The sequence below is a fragment of the Archocentrus centrarchus genome, chromosome 4, assembly GCF_007364275.1.
Source record: "Archocentrus centrarchus isolate MPI-CPG fArcCen1 chromosome 4, fArcCen1, whole genome shotgun sequence".
Taxonomy (NCBI): Eukaryota; Metazoa; Chordata; class Actinopteri; order Cichliformes; family Cichlidae; genus Archocentrus; species Archocentrus centrarchus.
In genome coordinates this window covers 34,927,369-34,947,225 of record NC_044349.1, presented here as the reverse complement: position 1 = coordinate 34,947,225, position 19,857 = coordinate 34,927,369, and the positions used below count along the sequence as shown (strand labels likewise).

Genomic DNA, 19,857 nt, shown 5'->3' with positions numbered 1-19,857 from the left:
CTCCTGGTGTATTTATTGGAGTGCAGATATTAGACAGAAAGCACTTAGATGTAGAAAAATGTGCTTGTGTGAATGCAGATGTGTTGTATAAAGTGCTTTGAGTGCTCAAGTAGAAAAGTGCTATATAAGAACCAGTCCGTTTACCATAGTAAGGTATGTCAGGAATGTCTTAAAGACATAAAGGTCTGGATGACCTCTAATTTCCTGCTTCTAAATTCAGATAAAACTGAAGTTATTGTGCTTGGCACACCCTCTCTATTTTTAAGATTAGGCTTAAAACTTTCCTTTATGACAAAGCCAATAGTTAGGGCTGGATCAGGTGACCCTGAACCCTCCCTTAGTGAATTGAATTGAATTGAATTGAATTGAAGGATCCAAAGATTCTTTATTGTCATTCACATCACATTTGCATGCAGTGTAATTCAGCCTAGAAGTAATAAATGCATGAATGAGCTTTTCAGCATCACTCTGAGAAAGGATGTTTCTAATTTTAGAAATATTGCGCAAATGCAAAAAAGCAGTCCTACATATTTGTTTAATATGTGCATTGAAGGACATATCCTGGTCAAAAATGACTCCAAGATTTCTCACAGTGTTACTGGAGGCCAAAGTAATGCCATCCAGAGTAAGTATCTGGTTTGACACCATGTTTCTAAGATTTGTGGGGCCGAGTACAAGAACTTCAGTTTTATCTGAATTTAGAAGCAGGAAATTAGAGGTCATCCAGGCCTTAATGTCTTTAAGACATTCCTGCAGTTTAACTAATTGATGTGTGTCATCTGGCTTCATGGATAGATAAAGCTGGGTATCATCTGCATAACAATGAAAACTGATGCAATGCTTTCTAATAATACAGCCTAAGGAAAGCATGTATAATGTAAATAAAATTGGTCTTAGCACAGAACCCTGTGGAACTCCATAATTAACCTTACTGTCTGAAGAAGACTCCCCATTTACATGAACAAATTCGAGTCTATTAGATAAATATGATTCAAACCACTGCAGTGCAGTACCTTTAATACCTATGGCATGTCTCTGTAATAAAATGTTATGGTCAACAGTATCAAAGCTGCACTGAGGTTCAACAGAACAAGAACTGTCAGAGGCTCTAAGAAGATCATTTGTAACCTGGGGGCTCATTTACATTTTGAGTGAAGCCAACTGAATCTAATAATTGATTAAATGCAGTGTTGAGGCTGTCATTTTCAGCATCTACATGGATGTTAAGATCACCCACTACAATTATTTTATCTGAACTGAGCACTAAATCAGACAGAAACTCTGAGTAAGGACCAGGTGGATGATAGAAAATAACAAATAAAACAGGTTTTGCATACAAAGCAAAACCTAAACAGGATGTCAAGAACGAAGGGCTAAACACTGAGGTGTTACCAGTCATAAAAAGACAGAGATGAAAACTAACCCAGACATGGAAACATAAGCAAGGCAGGAATACGTAAGGACTCAGGACATACAATATAAGTGAAACCATGAGCAAAACTAGACAAACCTAGGAATTTAGGTCAAATTTATTTATATAGCATCAAATCACAACAGTCGCCTCAAGGTGCAAATACAAATACAAATACACAGCTGCATTGCTGATATTTCATTATATATTTGATTAGTTGAAGTAATTGCTAAAGTAATTTATCATCCATCCATTTGCTTCCACTTATCCTGTTCAGGGTCATGGGGGGGCTGGAGCCTATCCCAGCTGGCATAGGGTGTGAGGCAGGGTACACCTGGTACAGGTCCTCAGCCTGTTGCAGGGCTACAGACAACCATTCACACTCACAGTCACAATTTAGAATCATCAGTTAACCTAAACCCACTGACTGCATGTCTTTGGACTGTGGGAAGAACCCACACAGACACAGAGAGAACACACAAACTGCACACAGAAAGGTCCCAGCCAGATGGTGGAGTCAAACCCAGGACCTCCTTGCTGTGAGGCAGCAGTGCTAACCACCGCACCACCATGCCCCCTTTTCAATACTCCCAAATGTTTTATGGCTGTTTTGTGTGTTTTACATATTAAATTATTCAATTAAAAAGTGAATGAAAAAAATGATCAGTTTGACCTCTATTCTTGGGACAAAATAAAAATGCATATAATTTAATTTCTTTGCTTAGCCTTTTCTCTCTTTCCACTGAGGGTCAGATCTAGACCAGAGTTTCAGTCCAGATTTGATGCTGAAGAGAAACAGTTAACAGAGACAGAGTGACAATTCTCTGGATGACTGGAGTCCAACAAACCCTGAAACAGAGCAACAAAAGACCACAATCCGCCTCTCCATCCTCCCTCCTCTTCCTCTACACCCCCATCACCAAAAGAAAAAAAAGGAGAGGATCCCATTATGTAACCCACCAACCATCTCACTCTTTTAACTGGTTCCCGGTTAAAAGAGTGAAGGAGATGGGAGAGATCACGTGGTGCACGAGCTTGTTTACCACAACAAGGGCTGGACGAGGGAGAAGCAGACTGTGAAGGGAGAGGGTAAGAAAGAGTTAAAGAAGAGGCGAAGCAGCTTTTCCCACCAACTCATTCACAACTCAAACGCTTTCACACGCTGCGCTGCCGACCGCCATCGCCATGGAAACGACTGGTCACCCAAAAGAAGCAGGGTTGGGAGGGTGGAGGAATGGGGGTGGGGGCAGAAACATTTTCACATCTGTCCATCTGTTTGTCCAGTTCATGAAACACAACACAACCAACAATCCCTTCTGTGTGCGACAGTGCAGCGACTGCGTGGATGGAAAGAGTCCTGCTGTCCTGTTTGTTGTTCGTACACTCGACCTGTTCAGGCCCAAAGGTTTCACAACAGGAAACACAGCAGGGAAAACCTCATTTAGGAGCAAAGTCATCAAAAGTTTGCAATGTTTTTTACATTTTTATTTAGCTTTTCTTTGTTGTCTCTTTTTTCTTTTTAAATCAGATTTGACTGGTGATTCTATACATGCAGTTTTTATGTGGCCACTGAAATGAAATGAAATACAAATACTAAAAAGTCCTCAGAGGCATTTCCTGCTGAGTGGTAAGACTTGCTTCAAGAAGGACTTTGCTGTTATGTTATCTTTAGTTATTTGATGGCATCTCTGCTCCTCCGGAGTGCTGCTCAGGTTTTAGTGAAACAAGATTCATTTTTCCTGGACATGGCTCTTTGTGAGCCTCCTTGAGATCTCATTGGATTGTAATTCTCATTAGTTTTTGCAATACAGCCAACCGATGACAACTAAACTTACAGTATTGTGCAAAAGTCTTGAGCCACCCCTCATTTCTTTATATTTTTCTACCAAAGGCAAAGCGTTACCCCACAACTCTGAACAGGATAAGAGGAAGGAAGGAAAGAAGAAAGAAAGAAGGACCAATCATTAAGCTATACAGAGTCAGAGTTGTTTGTAATTTTTTAAGTGGTCTTGAGCAACAGTTCTCCAGGTTTTCTGAAAGTCTTTCAAAGTTTTTCTTTGGACATTGGTTGCATTTTTACCCATTTTCAGTCTAGTCCTTGTACCCGACCATTTTCAGGGGAATGTTTATTCATTTGTTGACCCACTTTAAAACTGGCCTTTGAATCATTCCAGCATAAAAAAGGCTCATAATTCAAGAAATGAACCACTGTTGTGTCTACACATATCAGACAACTTAGCAAAGGACCATTTTTATACTGTATCTGTAGGCACTTTGTTATTAGCAGCCTGCCACAAAAACACATCATTTGTTCCCATTTCTTTAGTTGACTCTATGAAAAATGGTAAAGATAACAGTCTGACAGCATAAAATAGGATTTTTGCACCAACACTGTGATTCCCAAAGAGCTATTAGCTGAAAACTTGGTATATCTCAGTGTGGTGTGCAATGTGTCCTTAAACAATTTGAGCAAACTGGACAAGAAATAGGGAAAAAAAATCCAGCAAAGACCTGACACAGAGATGCTTCTGGCTCTTCAGCTGATCCATCACTGAAGCCTCAGTCTCAGTGGAAGGGCAGCCCCAAGAAGTTAATCTTAAGGAAGGGAATCAGGAGGGGAAATGTTGAGGTATGCCACATTCCACATTAGACTGAAAATCAGCAGCAACAGGTCTTATGGAATGATGAATCCAAATTTTACATTTTTGGTTCAAATCATCGCTGGTATGTACAGGGGAGTGGTGTTGGGAATCTTCTTAAAATTGATGTAATTACAAACACAGAAAAGTAGCATCAGATTTTGATCCACCATGCAGTGCCATCTGGACATCCAAAGATTAGCTTTGAATGTCTTTCAAGAGGCCTGAAAAACTATTCCTGAAGACTTCAACAAAATACAACAAAGCTGCCTCAGAGACTTCAGACTATGATGTAGAATAAAAGTCTGACGGACTCACTCACACTGGACAAACCCTGTTTTTTGCCTTGTATGCTGCATTTCCATGTATGTTTGCAGATGATTCAACAAGTCCCTGCACTTTTTTCCATTTTCCAAGCAAAATATAAAGAAAGGCAACTCAAGATCTTTGCACAGTACTGTACAACTGATATAATAAACTGTGAATTATGATGGATCGTGTGCCAGCTAATACATCACCGATTTACTGGTTATCAAAATAATCCTAAGTGACTCTCTCACCTTGCAAGGGTTTGCCCCAGAATCCTTATAATCATTTGAATATATATACTTTGAGTAAGAGTTAAGTTTTAACATGTTTTGTAACAGATATCCCTGAAGAATATCACAATAATTTAAAAACAAAAAAAGGTAAAAATAAAGCTTTACTTTTGATGACACATCTGTGTTAATATCATTTGATGGTTTAATAACAGTTTTTCTTGAATCCATTGTAGACAATAATAAAAGAGTGAAAAATGTAAAAAGTGCTGATGTATGGATTGTTCTGGCTTTGGCTGAAGACAGAAGACATCACTGCCATTTGCAAAGTCCTTTGACATGAAGCGTCTCTGTTACAGCGTCAGATCCAGCCTGGATCAGAATAAGCAGAATAAACATCTTGAGCAAACTAATGTTAAAAACACTTAATACTTGCTATCTATATTGTGGCTTATTGTGTGTGAGGAATAGCAGTCACTGCAGGAATCAGCATCTGCACACTTATTCTTCCTCCACATGATTATTTCCTGCTTCTAAAGTCAGATAAAACTGAAGTTATTGTAGGCTGGATTATTGTAATTCATTATTATCAGGCTGTCCTAAAAGCTCCCTAAAAGCCAGCTGACCCTAAATGCTGCAGCTAGAGTACTGACAGGGACTCGAAAGAGAGAGCAGATTTCTCCCATATTGGCTTCTCTTCATTGGCTCCCTGTTAAATCTAGAATTGAATTTAAAATCCTTCTTCTCACATACAAGGTCTTGAATAATCAGGCCATAAGACAAACTGGGGCTTTAAACACACAGACACACTGAAGGCTAATCGGAAATGAGACACAGCTGTGGAACTAAACAGGCTGACACGAAATAAGATACACAAGCCAATGGAAATAAAACTAAACACAATACACAAGCGCCACACAACTACCAAAGTAAAACAGGAAATAGCCAAATACAGAGACTTGACAGCAATACACAGGAGAGGCAGGAAACAAGGAAAATCAACAAACTAAAACCATGAACAGAAACTCGATCGCAAAACTAATTGAACTCTAAATGCAAGTTGACCATGAATAACAACTCAACCTGCAAAAGTAATAAAAACAAAAGCTCAGGAATAATAAATATCAAGGAAGCTAATGACAGAGAATAATAAATAAAACGCAGAAACACTGGGTCAAACCCAGGAACAAAAAATCAGCTACAAAAAGTAATTTTCCACGATGGCAGATTTCACCGTCCATCGCTCCATTACTGGGTTCCAACATTACAGACACCAGGCTTCAGTCACAGCTGGCTGCACCTGGTTACATGAGCACAGGTGGAGGTGGTTCTGCTAACTGAGCAAAGTAATGTTAAATGTCAAAGAAATGAATGTTACAGACGAGCATCATTTACTCGTTTAACTGTGAGCGTCTGTCCTGCTGTTTTTACAATGAACAGCATAAACAGCATTAAGCCTCTGGCAGTAGGAGTGGGTGGAGTCACGTGGCGCTCACGTCTCACCGACTGTCACTGTAAACTGTGCACGTTGCCACTTGAGTAGTTTAAAGCATGTTTGTGGGTTAAAGTTTGTCAGCCCTGCCCCCTGCAGCTTCCTACGCTGCCTGATGGGAAGCAGTTGCAATGAAAGCATCCATCAATTTTCTACTGTTTCGTGGCCACGCTGGCACACAGGATGGTATTTTTTTTAAAAAGCTCCGTTCTCTTTGATAGGAGCAGGAGCTGGAGTGTCCTATGATCACACAGACACGCCGAGCCCACCCTTCAGGACCCGGTGTGTCTGCGTGGGTTCTCCTCCTCCCACAGCCCAAATTTACGCCTGGGGTTCGTTTAATTGATGATTCGTGTGAGTGCTTGTGTGTTTCTACCGGCACCCCACCCACAAAGCCGTAGACTCGCGAGACTTCGTTAAAAAGTCTGCTGTCGAATCGTGGCTGCAGCTGTCGCAACTGTAAACATTTTGCGGCAAGCCGTATTCCAGGGAGTACAGCGGGACTCCACGTGAATGTGGGAAATGTGCATATAAAGTGTTGATTTGACTTCTTTGTGATTCCTGTTGTGAAGCTTTAGCCCCTGCTGTGGCAGCATGCTGTATCTGATCGGCCTGGGGCTCGGAGACGCCACCGACATCACGGTGAAGGGTCTGCAGGCGGTGAGGAGCTGCTCCCGGGTCTACCTGGAGGCCTACACCTCCGTTCTCACCGTAGGCAAAGAGGCGCTGGTGAGTCTGGAGCACTGCGGCGCAGAGGGGTTCATTTGAGGGCTGAAGTGAAACCACAGCCCCGATGAAGCTGTGGGAGAACCAGGAAGCAGATTATTACTTTCCCATCAGTGTTTACTACTTGTAGATGGCTGACTTTGAACACGCATGCAACCTGTTTCTAAATTACGGGACATGATTTGTGATCAATAATAGCAGCAGATTAAAAAGAATGATCCAGGCTTTTCTGCAGCCTTCGCTGAAGTGAGGCAGAGACAGCGCACATGCTCGCAGTCACACCTGTGGCCACAGAAACGATTACCAATAATTAACAGTCAGGGTTTAGTAATGAGTGACATGATTTAGTTCAGGGTTTTGTAATATTTCTACTGAGAGAAGCAGGAATATGACAAAAAACCCTGAAACACTGCAAACCCCTCAGCTCACTGCCTACAGCAGCATCACTTTACGTTGATTATTAATGTCTTATTAATGAGCAATAATAAATATTAAAAGGAAAAAAAAACACACAGGCCTTTTAAAATTAACTGCTTACTGGTTGCCATTGTAGAAGTTGCATTTTTTAATAGTTTAACTGCAAACAGCATCTGTCAGAAAAACTAAAGCCTTTCATTGGATTTATGGTCAAATTATATTTGGAAAAAAAAATTCTTAAATGTAAAAAGGCACAATTAATCACAGTATTTTCAAAATAAGGTATCCATGCAACCTAAACTGAGGCCTGAAATCAAACAGCCTTTACTCGGTGCTGTTGGAAGGTTTTCTGTCAGTAAGAGGAAGCAAACGGAGTTCTGACAGTGCTGGAGCTCCTGGATATGGTGGACTTGGTGTGTATTCATGTGTGTGTTTGTTTGCCTGTGTGTTTAAGTGTGCCTGTGGAACAATACATAAAAAGCTTTTATTTTTCTATTTTTAAATATTAATAAAAAATATCAAAATAAGGTTAGAAGGTAACTTGTGTAATTTATGTGTATCTGAATCTAAATCTGCAAAATGTTTCTAAAGCCTAGAAATAAATTTGATCTCTCCCCCTGCCCCCCCTTTCTGGATTGTTGAGCTTTATCAGTGAGAATTTTTGTTCACGAGACCAATTGAGATCCACAGTGCTACGGTGTCACCGCGGCTAGGCAGGACGCTGCCGTAGAGGCGTTCAGTCATAATCCTGTTTCACACCGTTGGCTCCTCAGCCAGGCGCACACCGACTGTCTGAAGCTGCAGTTTGTCTCATACTGTGTAGGATTACTATCGCAACAACACATTGTCAGGAGGGTAAAACAAACCCGTCTCACGACAATCAAATGCTTCTTTTTTCCAGGGCGAGTCCACCAAAAACTCCCACTCTACATTTGTCAAGTTCTTGCATTTCTCTTCACATTTCATCATGTGGTGACAAATTTAGCAAACGACAAAGTTATATACAACTATTTACATTAAAATGCAGGCGATGCCTTCACTACAACTATTTACAGAACAATCAGGTGTCACAATAAGATGCCACACAAATTATTTGCTGGCTTACTTGTGGTTCCTCGGATACTTAAGAGTAGAATGGGAGGCAGAGCCTTCAGCTTTCTGGCCCCTCTTCTGTGGAACCAGCTCCCAGCTTGGATTCAGGAGACAGACACCCTCTCTATTTTTAAGATTAGGCTTAAAACTGTTCTTTTTGATCAAGCTTATAGTTAGGGTTGGATCAGGTGACACTTTGTCATTCTTCTCATGAAAAACGTGACAGGAACAAAATTCAGTTTCTGACGTCCCTCCAGTGCAAGTTTTGTGTTTACAAAATAAATTGAATGATTTAAGAAAGAAGAATAGAATAACTGTAAAAGAATAGAAAATACTGATCTGGTGCCTCAGCAGTTAGATGGCACTTGTATACTGTGTTCAGCAGTTCTATTGCACAAGAATGTTGTCAGTAAAGTGACTTCAGTGAGGAGCGGAGTTCCTGCTCTCACAGTCTCAGGATAGAAGGTGTGTCCCAGCCTGGTCGACCTGACTCCAATGCTGCGTAATCCATTGAAAGGAGTGGGGAGAACAGTCCGTGGCTGGAGTGGGTGTGTTCCCCGATTATGCTGGTGCTCCACTGCCACCACTGGAAGTGGTGCAAAGCGTGGTCAGGATTACAAGGTGAACAGGAAAAAAAAATCATTTATTTAGTTACTACTTAATCTTTTCTTCCATTTCTTGTCACAGGCCTTCAGCTGCACTTTTATGGCCATCTTCTTTTGCCTATATAAGGTCAAGATTACACTTCAGGTTTTGTATTAAAAAATATTTTCCAACAGTTTTTGTTCCATTTTGAGGGGCATTGGTGTAAATTTTCTTTCTAGGGAATAATTCAACAGTATGTCATCTGCATTAGCAGTGTGCCAGCCTCTTTAGCAGTATGTACGGTGTTTTTGGCTCTGTCCTACTTCAGCAGTGGGTTAGATGCTTGGAGCAGCTACCAGTCAGAAGGTCGGTGGATCATTCCCCGGCACCTCCAGTCCATCTGTCGAAGTGTCCTTGGGCAAGATAATGAACCCTGAGTTGCCCCTGGTGTGTGTGTGTGTGTGTGTGTGTGTGTGTGTGTGTGTGTGTGTGTGTGTGTGTGTGTGTGTGTGTGTATGTGTGTGTTAGAAAGGGCCTGGGCATAGATAAAAGTGTTGTACAAATGTGGGGGTGAATGAGACTTGTGGTAGAAAGTGCTGAGTGCTCAAATTGAGTAGAAAGGCGATAAGTACCCATCAGTTTAAACACTGAATGAACTAAAATCCCATCCATCCATTTTCTTCTGCTTATCTAATTCAGGGTAACAGGAGGGTGAGAGCTAAATGGCAAACTTGGATGGAAAATGGACCTAGGCTTGTATAGTGCTCAAAGTGCTTATAAAACATCCTAACAGTGGGTTCCTTTGTTTCAGGAGGAGTACTATGGGAAGCAGCTGATCCTGGCAGACAGAGATCTGGTTGAACAAGGAGCTGATGAAATCCTGGAGAATGCAGATGTCACTGATGTGGCTTTTTTGGTGGTGGGCGACCCATTCGGGTGAGTCAAACTGTCCGTGCAGCCAGACTGTATAAGCAGCAGCTTGTATTGATCGCACAGATCTGGAGTCTGCTGCGTCAGCACTTGGACTGTAGTGGAGAGCAGCAGAGTCAGATGAACCCACAGTTTGTGTCAGAGCAGAGCTTTTAAATTTCAGCAGATTTCTCCCCAAAGCCACAAGATTCCTCCGAGTTAATAACAGAGTGCAGAGCAGCTCGCCTGCTGCCTGAAATATACAAACTATGTAGTCTTTTGTCTGTGGGAATTTCTGACTTACCGTTTACATCAAAAAAGAAGCTGGTTCTGAACCTCCTTTTCATCACCCTGAGGTCTAACCCGTCCATAACCTCAGCATCTGTACGTTACTCTGTCATTCAGTCACACAGTCTGTCGACACAAAACTGGAGAACAACACACAGTCCTGATGTTTCTGTGGGTTCTCCTGCTCTTTATCTCCATGGGTTAGTTCACTGTAATAACAGTGGGACAGCCCAGTGTCAGCTAGTTCACTGTTTTATGCAGGCTCTCAGTATTTAGCATCTGAACTCATTTTATGTATTTTATATGAAAAAGCTGCCCTTGTCCCATGTGTCCTTCTGCAGAGCTACCACACACAGTGACCTGGTGCTGAGAGCAGTGAATGCTGGGATACCATACAAAGTCATTCACAATGCCTCTGTCATGAATGCAGTGGGCTGCTGTGGTCTGCAGGTAAACTTCTTCCTGAACTGAGTCTGTGAGGCAGATCTTCCTGTCTAATGCATCCCATCTAGGTTTTTATTTATTTATTTACTCAATTATGTTTTTCCACATATAAGAATGAAGACAATAAGAGAACACAGTTTATATGTTTATCTGATTCTAGTTTTACCCTGAAATGCTTAGGATGGTTTACAAAACCTCTACATACCTCTGGGTTTTCATACAATAAAGGAGCAAACAACAGTAATGTAAAGAATTACACAGGGTACTAAAAGCTCAGAGAAGAAATACATTTGAAAGTGCATAACTGTGAGAAGAAGTGGTCACCTAGTACTCAGTGCCAAGGATAGAAGGATTTGAGTCACTGAGACTCTGGACTCAGAGGATCAGCATGTGCAGTGTTGGTGTTTTGGACCTAGAAGTGACCATATTTGGAAGCAAGAGTAGCGTGTTATCAGCTAATGTTTAAACAGCACGACTTTAAGCCATAATGAAATCGAAAGGGTAAGTGTGTTTTCTTTTTTAAACAAACAAAAATAAATCATAATCTGTACAGTTATGAAGGGTAAAACTGGATATAAAACTTTACGAAGCTGTGAACATGCTTTTTAATGTGTTAAAGTTCAATTAAGTTGAATCCAGCTTGATTCATATAGCACCAAATCACAACAGCAGTCGCCTCAAGGTGCTTTACTTTGTAAGGTAAAGACCCTGCAATAATATAATACAAGCTGAGCATTTCAACACTGGAGATTGATTTGTTTTGGGGAGCATCAACGGCATCAAGTCAACCCTGAAGTGTGTTAAATCTGCGCTCTTTGGGCGACAGTGAGCTACGATAAGAAATATTTTATTAATCCCATAACTGGGAAATTCTTCTAATACAGCTTTTGAAATTATGATTTAATAATAATATAAATAATAATGATATTGGTCATAAAAATAAAATTTATTATGAATAATAATACAAAATAGTTAGTGTGAAAATGTCCTTCTGCACAGACCTCAATAATAATTTCGTCTCGTTTCAGGTAATATTGAATAAAAACCAGTCAGTTTTGTTAATTTTTAGTCCTCCTTCTTCATGCTGCTCCCTTCAGGAGTCACCGAGGCAGATCACCTGCCTCCATCTCACCCTCTCCTTAGCATCCTCCTCTGTCACACCAACCCTCTGCACCCTCTGCCTGGCAGCTCCATATTCAGCATCCTTGATGTAATGTATCCGCCATCCCTCCTCTGTACATGTCCAAATCATCTCAGCCTTTCCTCTTGAACCTTGTCTCCGAACTGCTGAACCTCAGCTATCCCTCTGATGGACTCATTTCTAAAATGTTATCTTCAGCTCGGCCTCCTGTCTTTTTGTCAGTGCCACAGTCTCCAAAGCATCCACCATAGCAGGTCTCACTACCATCTTGTAAACCTTCACTTTCACTGTTGCTGCTCTCCTTCTGTCACAAATCACCCCTGATACTCATCTCCCTGGACTCATTTCTTCACTTGTCTTGTGCACTGTCTGCTGCTTTGGATGGTTGACCCCTGATATTTCATCTACCTTCACTACCTCTTCTCCTTGCAGCTTCACTGTTACACCTGTCTCCTTCTCATTCACACACATGTATTTTTGTCTTGCTTCTACTGACTTTCATTCCTCTTCTCTATAGAGCATTTCTCCTCCTCTCCAGGCTCTCTTCCACCTGCTTCCTATTCCCACTACAGAGCACAAAGATGCAAACATCATAGTCCACAGAGACTGCACCGCCCTCACATACTTCTCTTCCAGTCCTGACTTCTTCATGCAGTTCCTCTTGTGGTACCTTATCATCTGCTTTCTCTAGATCCACAAAGACACAGTGAAGCTCCTTCTGACCTTCTCTATACTCCTCCATCAACACCCTCAAAGCAAATGTCACATCTGTAGTGCTCTCTCCCAGCATGAAGCCATACTCCTGCTCACTGATCGTCACCTCTCTCCTTAGCCTACCTTCAACAACTCTTTCCCATATCTTCATGGTGTAGCTCATCAGCTTTATCCCTCTGTAGTTACTACAGAGGTACCAGTTTCCAAGAACATCAGCTTTGTTCTTGGAAACTGGTACCAGTACACTTCTTCCCCGTCCCTCTGGCATCCTCTCACTCTCCAAGATTGTGTTAAATGGTTAAAAAGTCCACCGCCCTCTCTACCAGGCATATCCATACTTGCACATGTATGTCATCTGGACCAGCTGCCTTCCCACTCTTCATCCTCTTCAAAGCTGCCCTCACTTCCTCCTCCTCTCTCATTTTCTTCATTAATGACGTCCTCAGAGTACTCCTTCCAACTTCTCAACACATTGCCTTCAATAAGTTAAACTGCAGGAATGTCTTAAAGACATTAAGGCCTGGATGACCTCTAATTTCCTGCTTCTAATTTCAGATCAAACTGAAGTTCTTGTACTCGGCCCCACAAATCTTAGAAACATGGTGTCAAACCAGATACTTACTCTGGATGGCATTACTTTGGCCTCCAGTAACACTGTGAGAAATCTTGGAGTCATTTTTGACCAGGATATGTCCTTCAATTTTTGACCAGGATATGTCCTTCAATATTAAACAAATTTGTATGACTGCACTCTTGCATTTGCACAATATTTCTAAAATTAGAAACATCCTGTCTCAGAGTGATGCTGAAAAGCTAATTCATGCATTTATTACTTCTAGGCTGGACTATAAAGTAGGAATTGAGCCTATTGAGTCATCATTAGTGGAGGTCATAGATCAAGGGAGCTGGTCTTCATGCAGCTAGAGGAGTCGCTCTCTGGTGGCCATTTAAAACAAACATGTTTAAGGTACTGAGCATTAGCTTGACTTTTCAGACCCAGAAGCTGCTTCCATCTTTCTGTTTATGTGTCATGAGTGCAGCTGCAGCTCATGATAAACCTCATTAAACAACTGTTGTAACAGTGAAGGCTTCACAGTAATGCCACCTCATCAATAACTGAACTGTCAGGGCAGCCAATCATAGAGCAGAACCCAGCTGCAGCTCCCCCCCATCCACACATGCAAAGATTAGCATTAATGCAAACATAGCATCTCCAGTGGGAGGTTATTAATATGCTAATGAGAAAGGAGGCATGCAAATCAGCTCTGTGTTCCTTCCTCTGGGAGCAGGGGCTGTTTGAGGGACGCACACACACTCACAGCTGGAGCCCTTCAGGGCTTTTCTCTACGGAACAAACAGTATATTATTTTATATAACATTTTCTGATTCTCTGAATTGTTTTCTTTATGAGAAGAATAATATCAGCTTCTGAGAACAATTTCACCATTTAGCCCCTTTCAGACATGAACTCGTTTTTGTTAATTTGGGACTCCACTGAGTCAGACGGGAACATTTACACATCACTCTGAATTGTGTGGCAGATGGCTGCCCTTTCCTGCCTGGTTCTGATGGAGATCTCTTCCTTTTAAAAGGGAGTTCTTCCTTCCCGCCGCTGCAAGTGCTGCTCATAGGGATCATTTCATTGTTGGAGTTTTCTTTCTAATATTCTCAGGTCTTCAGCTTGCATTATAAAGCGCCTTGAGTCAACTGTTCTTGTGAATTCATGCTGTATAAATAGAACTGAGTTGAAATTAAATTGAAAATGCATGATCTTTTTGTAGAATATCCCAAAATAAAAAAGGAAAACCTTTGGTGTGAGTCTTCCACTGTAGTTCTGTGTTCTCACAGAAGCTCCAAACCTGTTTCTTCAAGCTGTGTCCACACTGTTGCACAAAGTCTTGTGTCACCCTTCATTTCTTTGTGTTTTGCTTCCGAGGAGCCAGACTTTCTTTTATTTTTTCAAAGTGGTCTCCAGCAATAGATCTCCAGGCTTTCTAAAGGTCCTAACCACCTAATAACTGGTTGTAGCACCCATGGCAGGTTTAATTATTGCATTTGCGATAAGCGTCTGAGTCTTTCACATTGCTGTGGAGGAATTTTGGTCCACTCTTTTTTTGCAGAATTGTTTTAATTCAGCCACATTGAAAGGGTTCCCTACATAAACAGCTTGTTTAAGGTCAGACCAAAGCATCTCAATCAGATTCGTCTGGACTTTGACTAAAAACCTTCATTTTGTTTTGTTTTTTTGAGCCATTCAGTGGTGGACTTACTGGTGTGTTTTGGTTCTTTGACCTGCTGCATGACTCAAGGACGCTTGAGCTTCAGGGCATGAACTGATGGCCGGATATTCTCCTTCAGGATTTTCTGGTGCAGAGCAGATATCCTGGTTTCATCAAGTTCCTGAGATCCTGAAGCAGCAAAGCCGCCCCAGACCATCACACTACCACCACGTTTGACTGTTTTTATGAAATGCTGTTTTAGTTTTATAACAGATCTAACAGGACTAAAACCTCCCAAAAAGTCTAACTTTTCTCGTCATTCCACAGAATATTTTCCCAAAAGTCTCGGGTATCAAGATGTTTTTGGTAAATGTGAGATGAACTTTGTGTTCTTTTTGGTCAGCAGTGGTTTTCTCCTTGGAGCTCTCCCATGGATGCCATTTTTGCCTAGTCTCTTTCTTATTGTTGAATCATGAACTCTGACCTTGAGGCAAGTGATGCTTGCAGTTCTTTAGATGTTGTTCTGGGTTCTTCTGTGGCCTCCTGGATCAGTCGAGCTCTTGGAGTAATTTTGGTAGGCTGCTTCTGTGAATGTTCACCACTGTTCCAAACTTTCTCCATTTGTGGATAACGGTTCTCACGGTGGTTCACTGGAGTCCCACAGTCTGTGCAACCCTTTCCAGACTGACAGATGTCAATGACTTTTCCCTCAACAGTTTCTTTTGATTATGACATGATGTGCTGCTTTCTGAGGTCTTTTAGCCTGCTTCATTTTGTCAGATGGGTTCTATTTAAGGGATTCTTGATTCAACAGGTCTGGCAGTAGTCGGGCCTGGGTGTGACTGGTGAAATTGAACTCAGTTTTCCAAAAATGTGGATAACCATACTTAATTCATGATTTAGCAGGGGAAAATGCAGTTTAAAAACTGCATTTTGTGTTTACTTGGGTTATCTTTGACTAATATTAAAAATTGATTGATGGATCTGAAACATGTAAGTGTGACAAATATGCAAAAAATTAAGAAATCAGAGGATAAATACTTTTTCTTTTACTTTTCTTTTGGCGCTGCACAATAATGAGTGTCTACAGTCTGTGAGTCATGGTTTAGGGCTGCCAGTGGTGTTGAATTGATGGAATTATGAACATGTTATTGCATAGTGAATCCCAAATTAGTTTAGGATTCACTATGCAATCCCATATGGAAAGTTAATGATGGTGACTTCATTTTTCAGCATGACAATGATCCCAAACAAACTGCCAATGCAGTAAAATCATACCTGGATTACACACAATCAGTGGATTGGCCTCCCCAGAGCCCGGGCCTGGGGTCATCCTGACAGAGCACTGAACAAAAAGCAGCCAACATCCAAAGAAGAGCTTTGAATGTCTTTCAAGAAGCCTGGAGAACTGTTCATGAAGATTGCTTAAAGAAATTACAACAATGTTGTCTCAGAGAGCTAAGGCTGTGATGGAGAATAAAGATGCTCACACCAAGTATTGACTTTCAAGCTCATTAGAAATGTACAAACTGCACCCTACACCCTACCCAGAAGGCAGAGCAGGTCATCTACTAATCGGATTGTGTGTTAATATTAGATAGAAAGCACTTAGATGTAGAATGTGCTTGTATGAATGGGTGAATGGAAGGAACTGGACAAGCTTTTAAATATGATTGTTTTTAATACTTAGGTTAAAATCATCCATTTTATTTGTCTTCACCAGGCCATGCACTGAGTGCTCAAGAAGAGCAGAAAAGTGCTTTATAATAATCAGACCATTTGAGGCAACTGTTCAATTACATTTGAGCCTCTGAAAATGGTGGAGTATCAAAATGGTTGTAATTCCTAATCAATTAATGCAGCATGTTAATGGTTTAACTTAAAATCCACTGTGGTGGTGTAGAGCAGAAATGACGTGCTTTGTTGTCCTAAAACCAGTGAACCTGACTGTATGTACTTGCATTGCTGATGATATTTGGAAATACTCCTATTTGCATTAGTCACATTGTGGGGACTCAACTTCATTTCTGGGGACAGGAAACATCACTATATGTCAGTCATTCATGTGGAAATAACTGCAACTCAAACTCCTGTGATGTGATGAACTCGTCTCTCTCTTTTTACGTGTGTTTGTGTCAGCTGTATAATTTTGGGGAGACGGTGTCTGTGGTGTTTTGGACCGAGACGTGGAGACCAGAGAGCTTCTACGACAAAATCTGTAAAAACAGAAAAGCTGGACTGCACACGCTCTGTCTACTGGGTGAGGAGTACACACAGATCAGTGTTTAAATCTTCTCCAACAAGACCCACAATATCGAGATAAAATTATAAGCAAGAAAAAATATGAATAAAATTGTAACATTTCATAATTTCATAAATGTTCATTTGAAATGCCCCAAAAATCAAATGATTAAATATATCTTAGGAACTTAATTAAGATAATTACATTTAACTTTCAATAATTGAACATTTTTAAAGGAAAAAGACAATTAACACACAAGATAGTTTTAAAATTTCCTGATATTGAAGATGTGTAAAGGACAAACAAAAGAAAAACCTGTGTGTGTGTGTGTGTGTGTGTGTGTGTGTGTGTGTGTGTGTGTGTATGTATATGAGTGTATATGTGTGTAATATAAAATGTAAACATTCAAACACAGCCCAGCTGCTCACAATGAATTAATCTGTAATGATACTGATGGCTGCCTGAGGCGTTCTTCTTTTATGTCCTCCAATGAATATTTATAACACACCCACTCACCAGCAGGTCATCCACCTCCCACCAGACTGTTAATTTATGGGGGGAGCATTTGGGGTCCCTGGGGTGATTGATGGTGACCATCCATCACGTCTCCACCCACATGCACATTCAGAAAAGTGCACGGCCATATTGTCTCCCCACGGACACCAAACAATGCAGGACACTCCCAGCAGAAACATTTATTTGTTTCAATAATTAACTAAGACTTTGGACTTTTATTAATAACTGCATATTCTGTTTAAGTAATTTATAAGAAAACAAATGCAATATCACTCATAAAGCTGCAGCCATTATAATAAGGAGAATATTTACATACACTACACAGCAAAATACTAGAATAATGTTAAAAAAAAACTTTTTACATTTAGATTTTATTTATTGCTGCATTTAGACTTTTCAAAATAATACTATAGTTTCAGGCCTGTAGATCATCAAATAAAATATTATAAAAATGAAACCGAAGAGCAACACGAGCTGCTTCTTGTTTGTGTCGTATTTTGTATGTTTGCAATACGGCAAAGAGCTGATCAATACTTGCCTAATCATTTTTGTCAATTTAAGTAGAATCATTGTGTGGAAGAAATTACAAACCGCTGTGAGGCGACTGTTTGTTGTGGTGGGGCGGCTGTGGCTCAGCAGGTGATCTACTAATCAGAAGGTTGGTGGTTTGATTCCTGGCTGCTCCAGTCTGCATAACCAAAGTATCCTTCGGCAAGATATTGAATCCTGAGTTGCTCCTGATGTATTCATTGGAGTGTGAATGTGTGTCTGTTAGACAGAAAGCACTTAGATGTAGAAAAAAGTGTTTGCATGAGTGTGTGTGTGTGTGTGTGTGTGAGAGCTGAATGCAAACGTGTTGTATAAGCGCTTTGAGTGCTCAAATGGAGCAGAAAAGTGCTATATAAGAACATGTCCGTTTACCATTTGACACTAAATAAATAAAATTGAGCTGAAAACTTATTGTTCATTTTTCTAGCTGTAAATGGACCGATACTGATACTTATGGGAACGCTGACATGCAGAATAGAAGCGCTGGGGATCGAACCACCAACTTTCTGATTAGTAGACTGCTCGCTCTGTCTCCTGAGACACAGTGGCTGACAAATTGCTTTCTATTTTACATTATTTATATATTCAGATCACTGAATATTTGAAAAATGTTATCAGCAGATTTTTCTGTTCAGTTCAATCACAGCACCAAATCACTGCATCAGTCGCCTCAAGGTGCTCATCTTCAGACCCGGTAAAAGACGGTTTAACTCTTAATGACTGGCGGCATTTTAAGCTCTAAGCACTTGTTTCATACAGTTTTCTTCTTTTGTTTTTATTGGCAGACATTAAAGTCAAAGAGCAGAGCATTGAGAACATGATGAGGTAAGAACCAGGTTCTCTATATTTAAGATTTGGCTCAAAACTTTACTTTTTGATAAAGCTTATACTTAGGGCTAGATCCTGAACCCTCTAATAGGCCTAGACTGTTGTGGGGAGTTTCTGCAGACCTGGAGATTTAAATTACAGGAGTCAGTCTGTCATCTGGTTAAAGTGCTGATTATTGATTTCAGGGGCAAGAAGATCTACGAACCTCCTCGGTTTATGACAGTCAGTCAGGCTGCAGATCAGCTAATACAGATCATCCATCGGAGGAGGGAGGAGGGCGAGGAGTTGGGTGAGTCACAACTGCCATCAAATATCTGATTGACTCAACAGGACCATGTACAAAAACCTTCTAATTAGTACTTTAGTTTAACCCCAGATTTGTTTTGGTACAGTAAAGTCATCACAGTTTGAGGGAACTTTAAAACGGCCACTGTTTAGAGATTTAAGATTTAATATCTGGAGAAAAAGTCATGTTATTTTGATAGTAATATTTTGAGGGGGGGGGGGGACCCCTCAAATTTTAAAGTTTTTAAACAGTCCTTAAAGAGTCTGCTGTGTTCTCTCCCCTTCCAGGCATGACGGAGGACACAGTGTGTGTCGGCGTGGCCCGACTCGGCTCTGATGACCAAATGATTCGTGTAGGAACATTACATCAGCTGGTGTCATGTAACCTCGGCGCTCCGCTCCATTCGCTGGTCATCACTGGTCGACTCCACCCGCTGGAGGTGGACATGCTGCGACTAAATGCAGAACCAAACGCACTGGAAAACCTTCACATGATCGACAGCTCAGTGTACATCTCTTGACACACAAGCATTTACCTGCTTGTCTACAAGTACCATTTGTGACATAATGCATTCAGGCCCCAAACAATAACCTGATCACACCCTGAAGCATCCGATCACATCCTGAAGAACAGTTGCGATGTTTCAGTTTAGTTGGTTCTCAAAGACAGCAATACAAGGCCAAACATAATCCTACTCAAGACTCAGTGGCTTAATCCTAATCACTAAAACTAAGACCGAGCCTTTAAACTTGCTCAAAAACTGCCAAAAATGTCCCCCAATTATGATGGGTTTAAAATTGGTCCTCACAAAGAATGCAAA

At 40.9% G+C, this 19,857-nt stretch overlaps 1 protein-coding gene across 1 annotated transcript; it reads left to right on the top strand.

Annotated features, from left to right (window-relative positions):
* Window positions 1-6,410: 6,410 nt before the first annotated feature.
* Window positions 6,411-19,780, top strand: dph5 (diphthamide biosynthesis 5). The gene is made up of 7 exons (XM_030727577.1): window positions 6,411-6,810; window positions 9,713-9,837; window positions 10,440-10,548; window positions 16,756-16,876; window positions 18,709-18,748; window positions 18,937-19,040; window positions 19,325-19,780. The coding sequence occupies exons 1-7, from the start codon at window positions 6,676-6,678 to the stop codon at window positions 19,555-19,557; spliced, it is 867 nt and encodes a 288-aa protein (XP_030583437.1). The 5' UTR covers window positions 6,411-6,675; the 3' UTR covers window positions 19,558-19,780.
* The last annotated feature ends 77 nt before the right edge of the window (window positions 19,781-19,857 follow it).

Coding starts and splice junctions, on each gene's coding strand:
- dph5 (XM_030727577.1), top strand. CDS start 6,676: ATGCTGTATCTGATCGGCCTGGGGCTCGGAGACGCCACCGACATCACG. Junction 6,811..9,712: donor CCGTAGGCAAAGAGGCGCTG/GTGAGTCTGGAG, acceptor CCTTTGTTTCAG/GAGGAGTACTATGGGAAGCA. Junction 18,749..18,936: donor AGCATTGAGAACATGATGAG/GTAAGAACCAGG, acceptor TATTGATTTCAG/GGGCAAGAAGATCTACGAAC.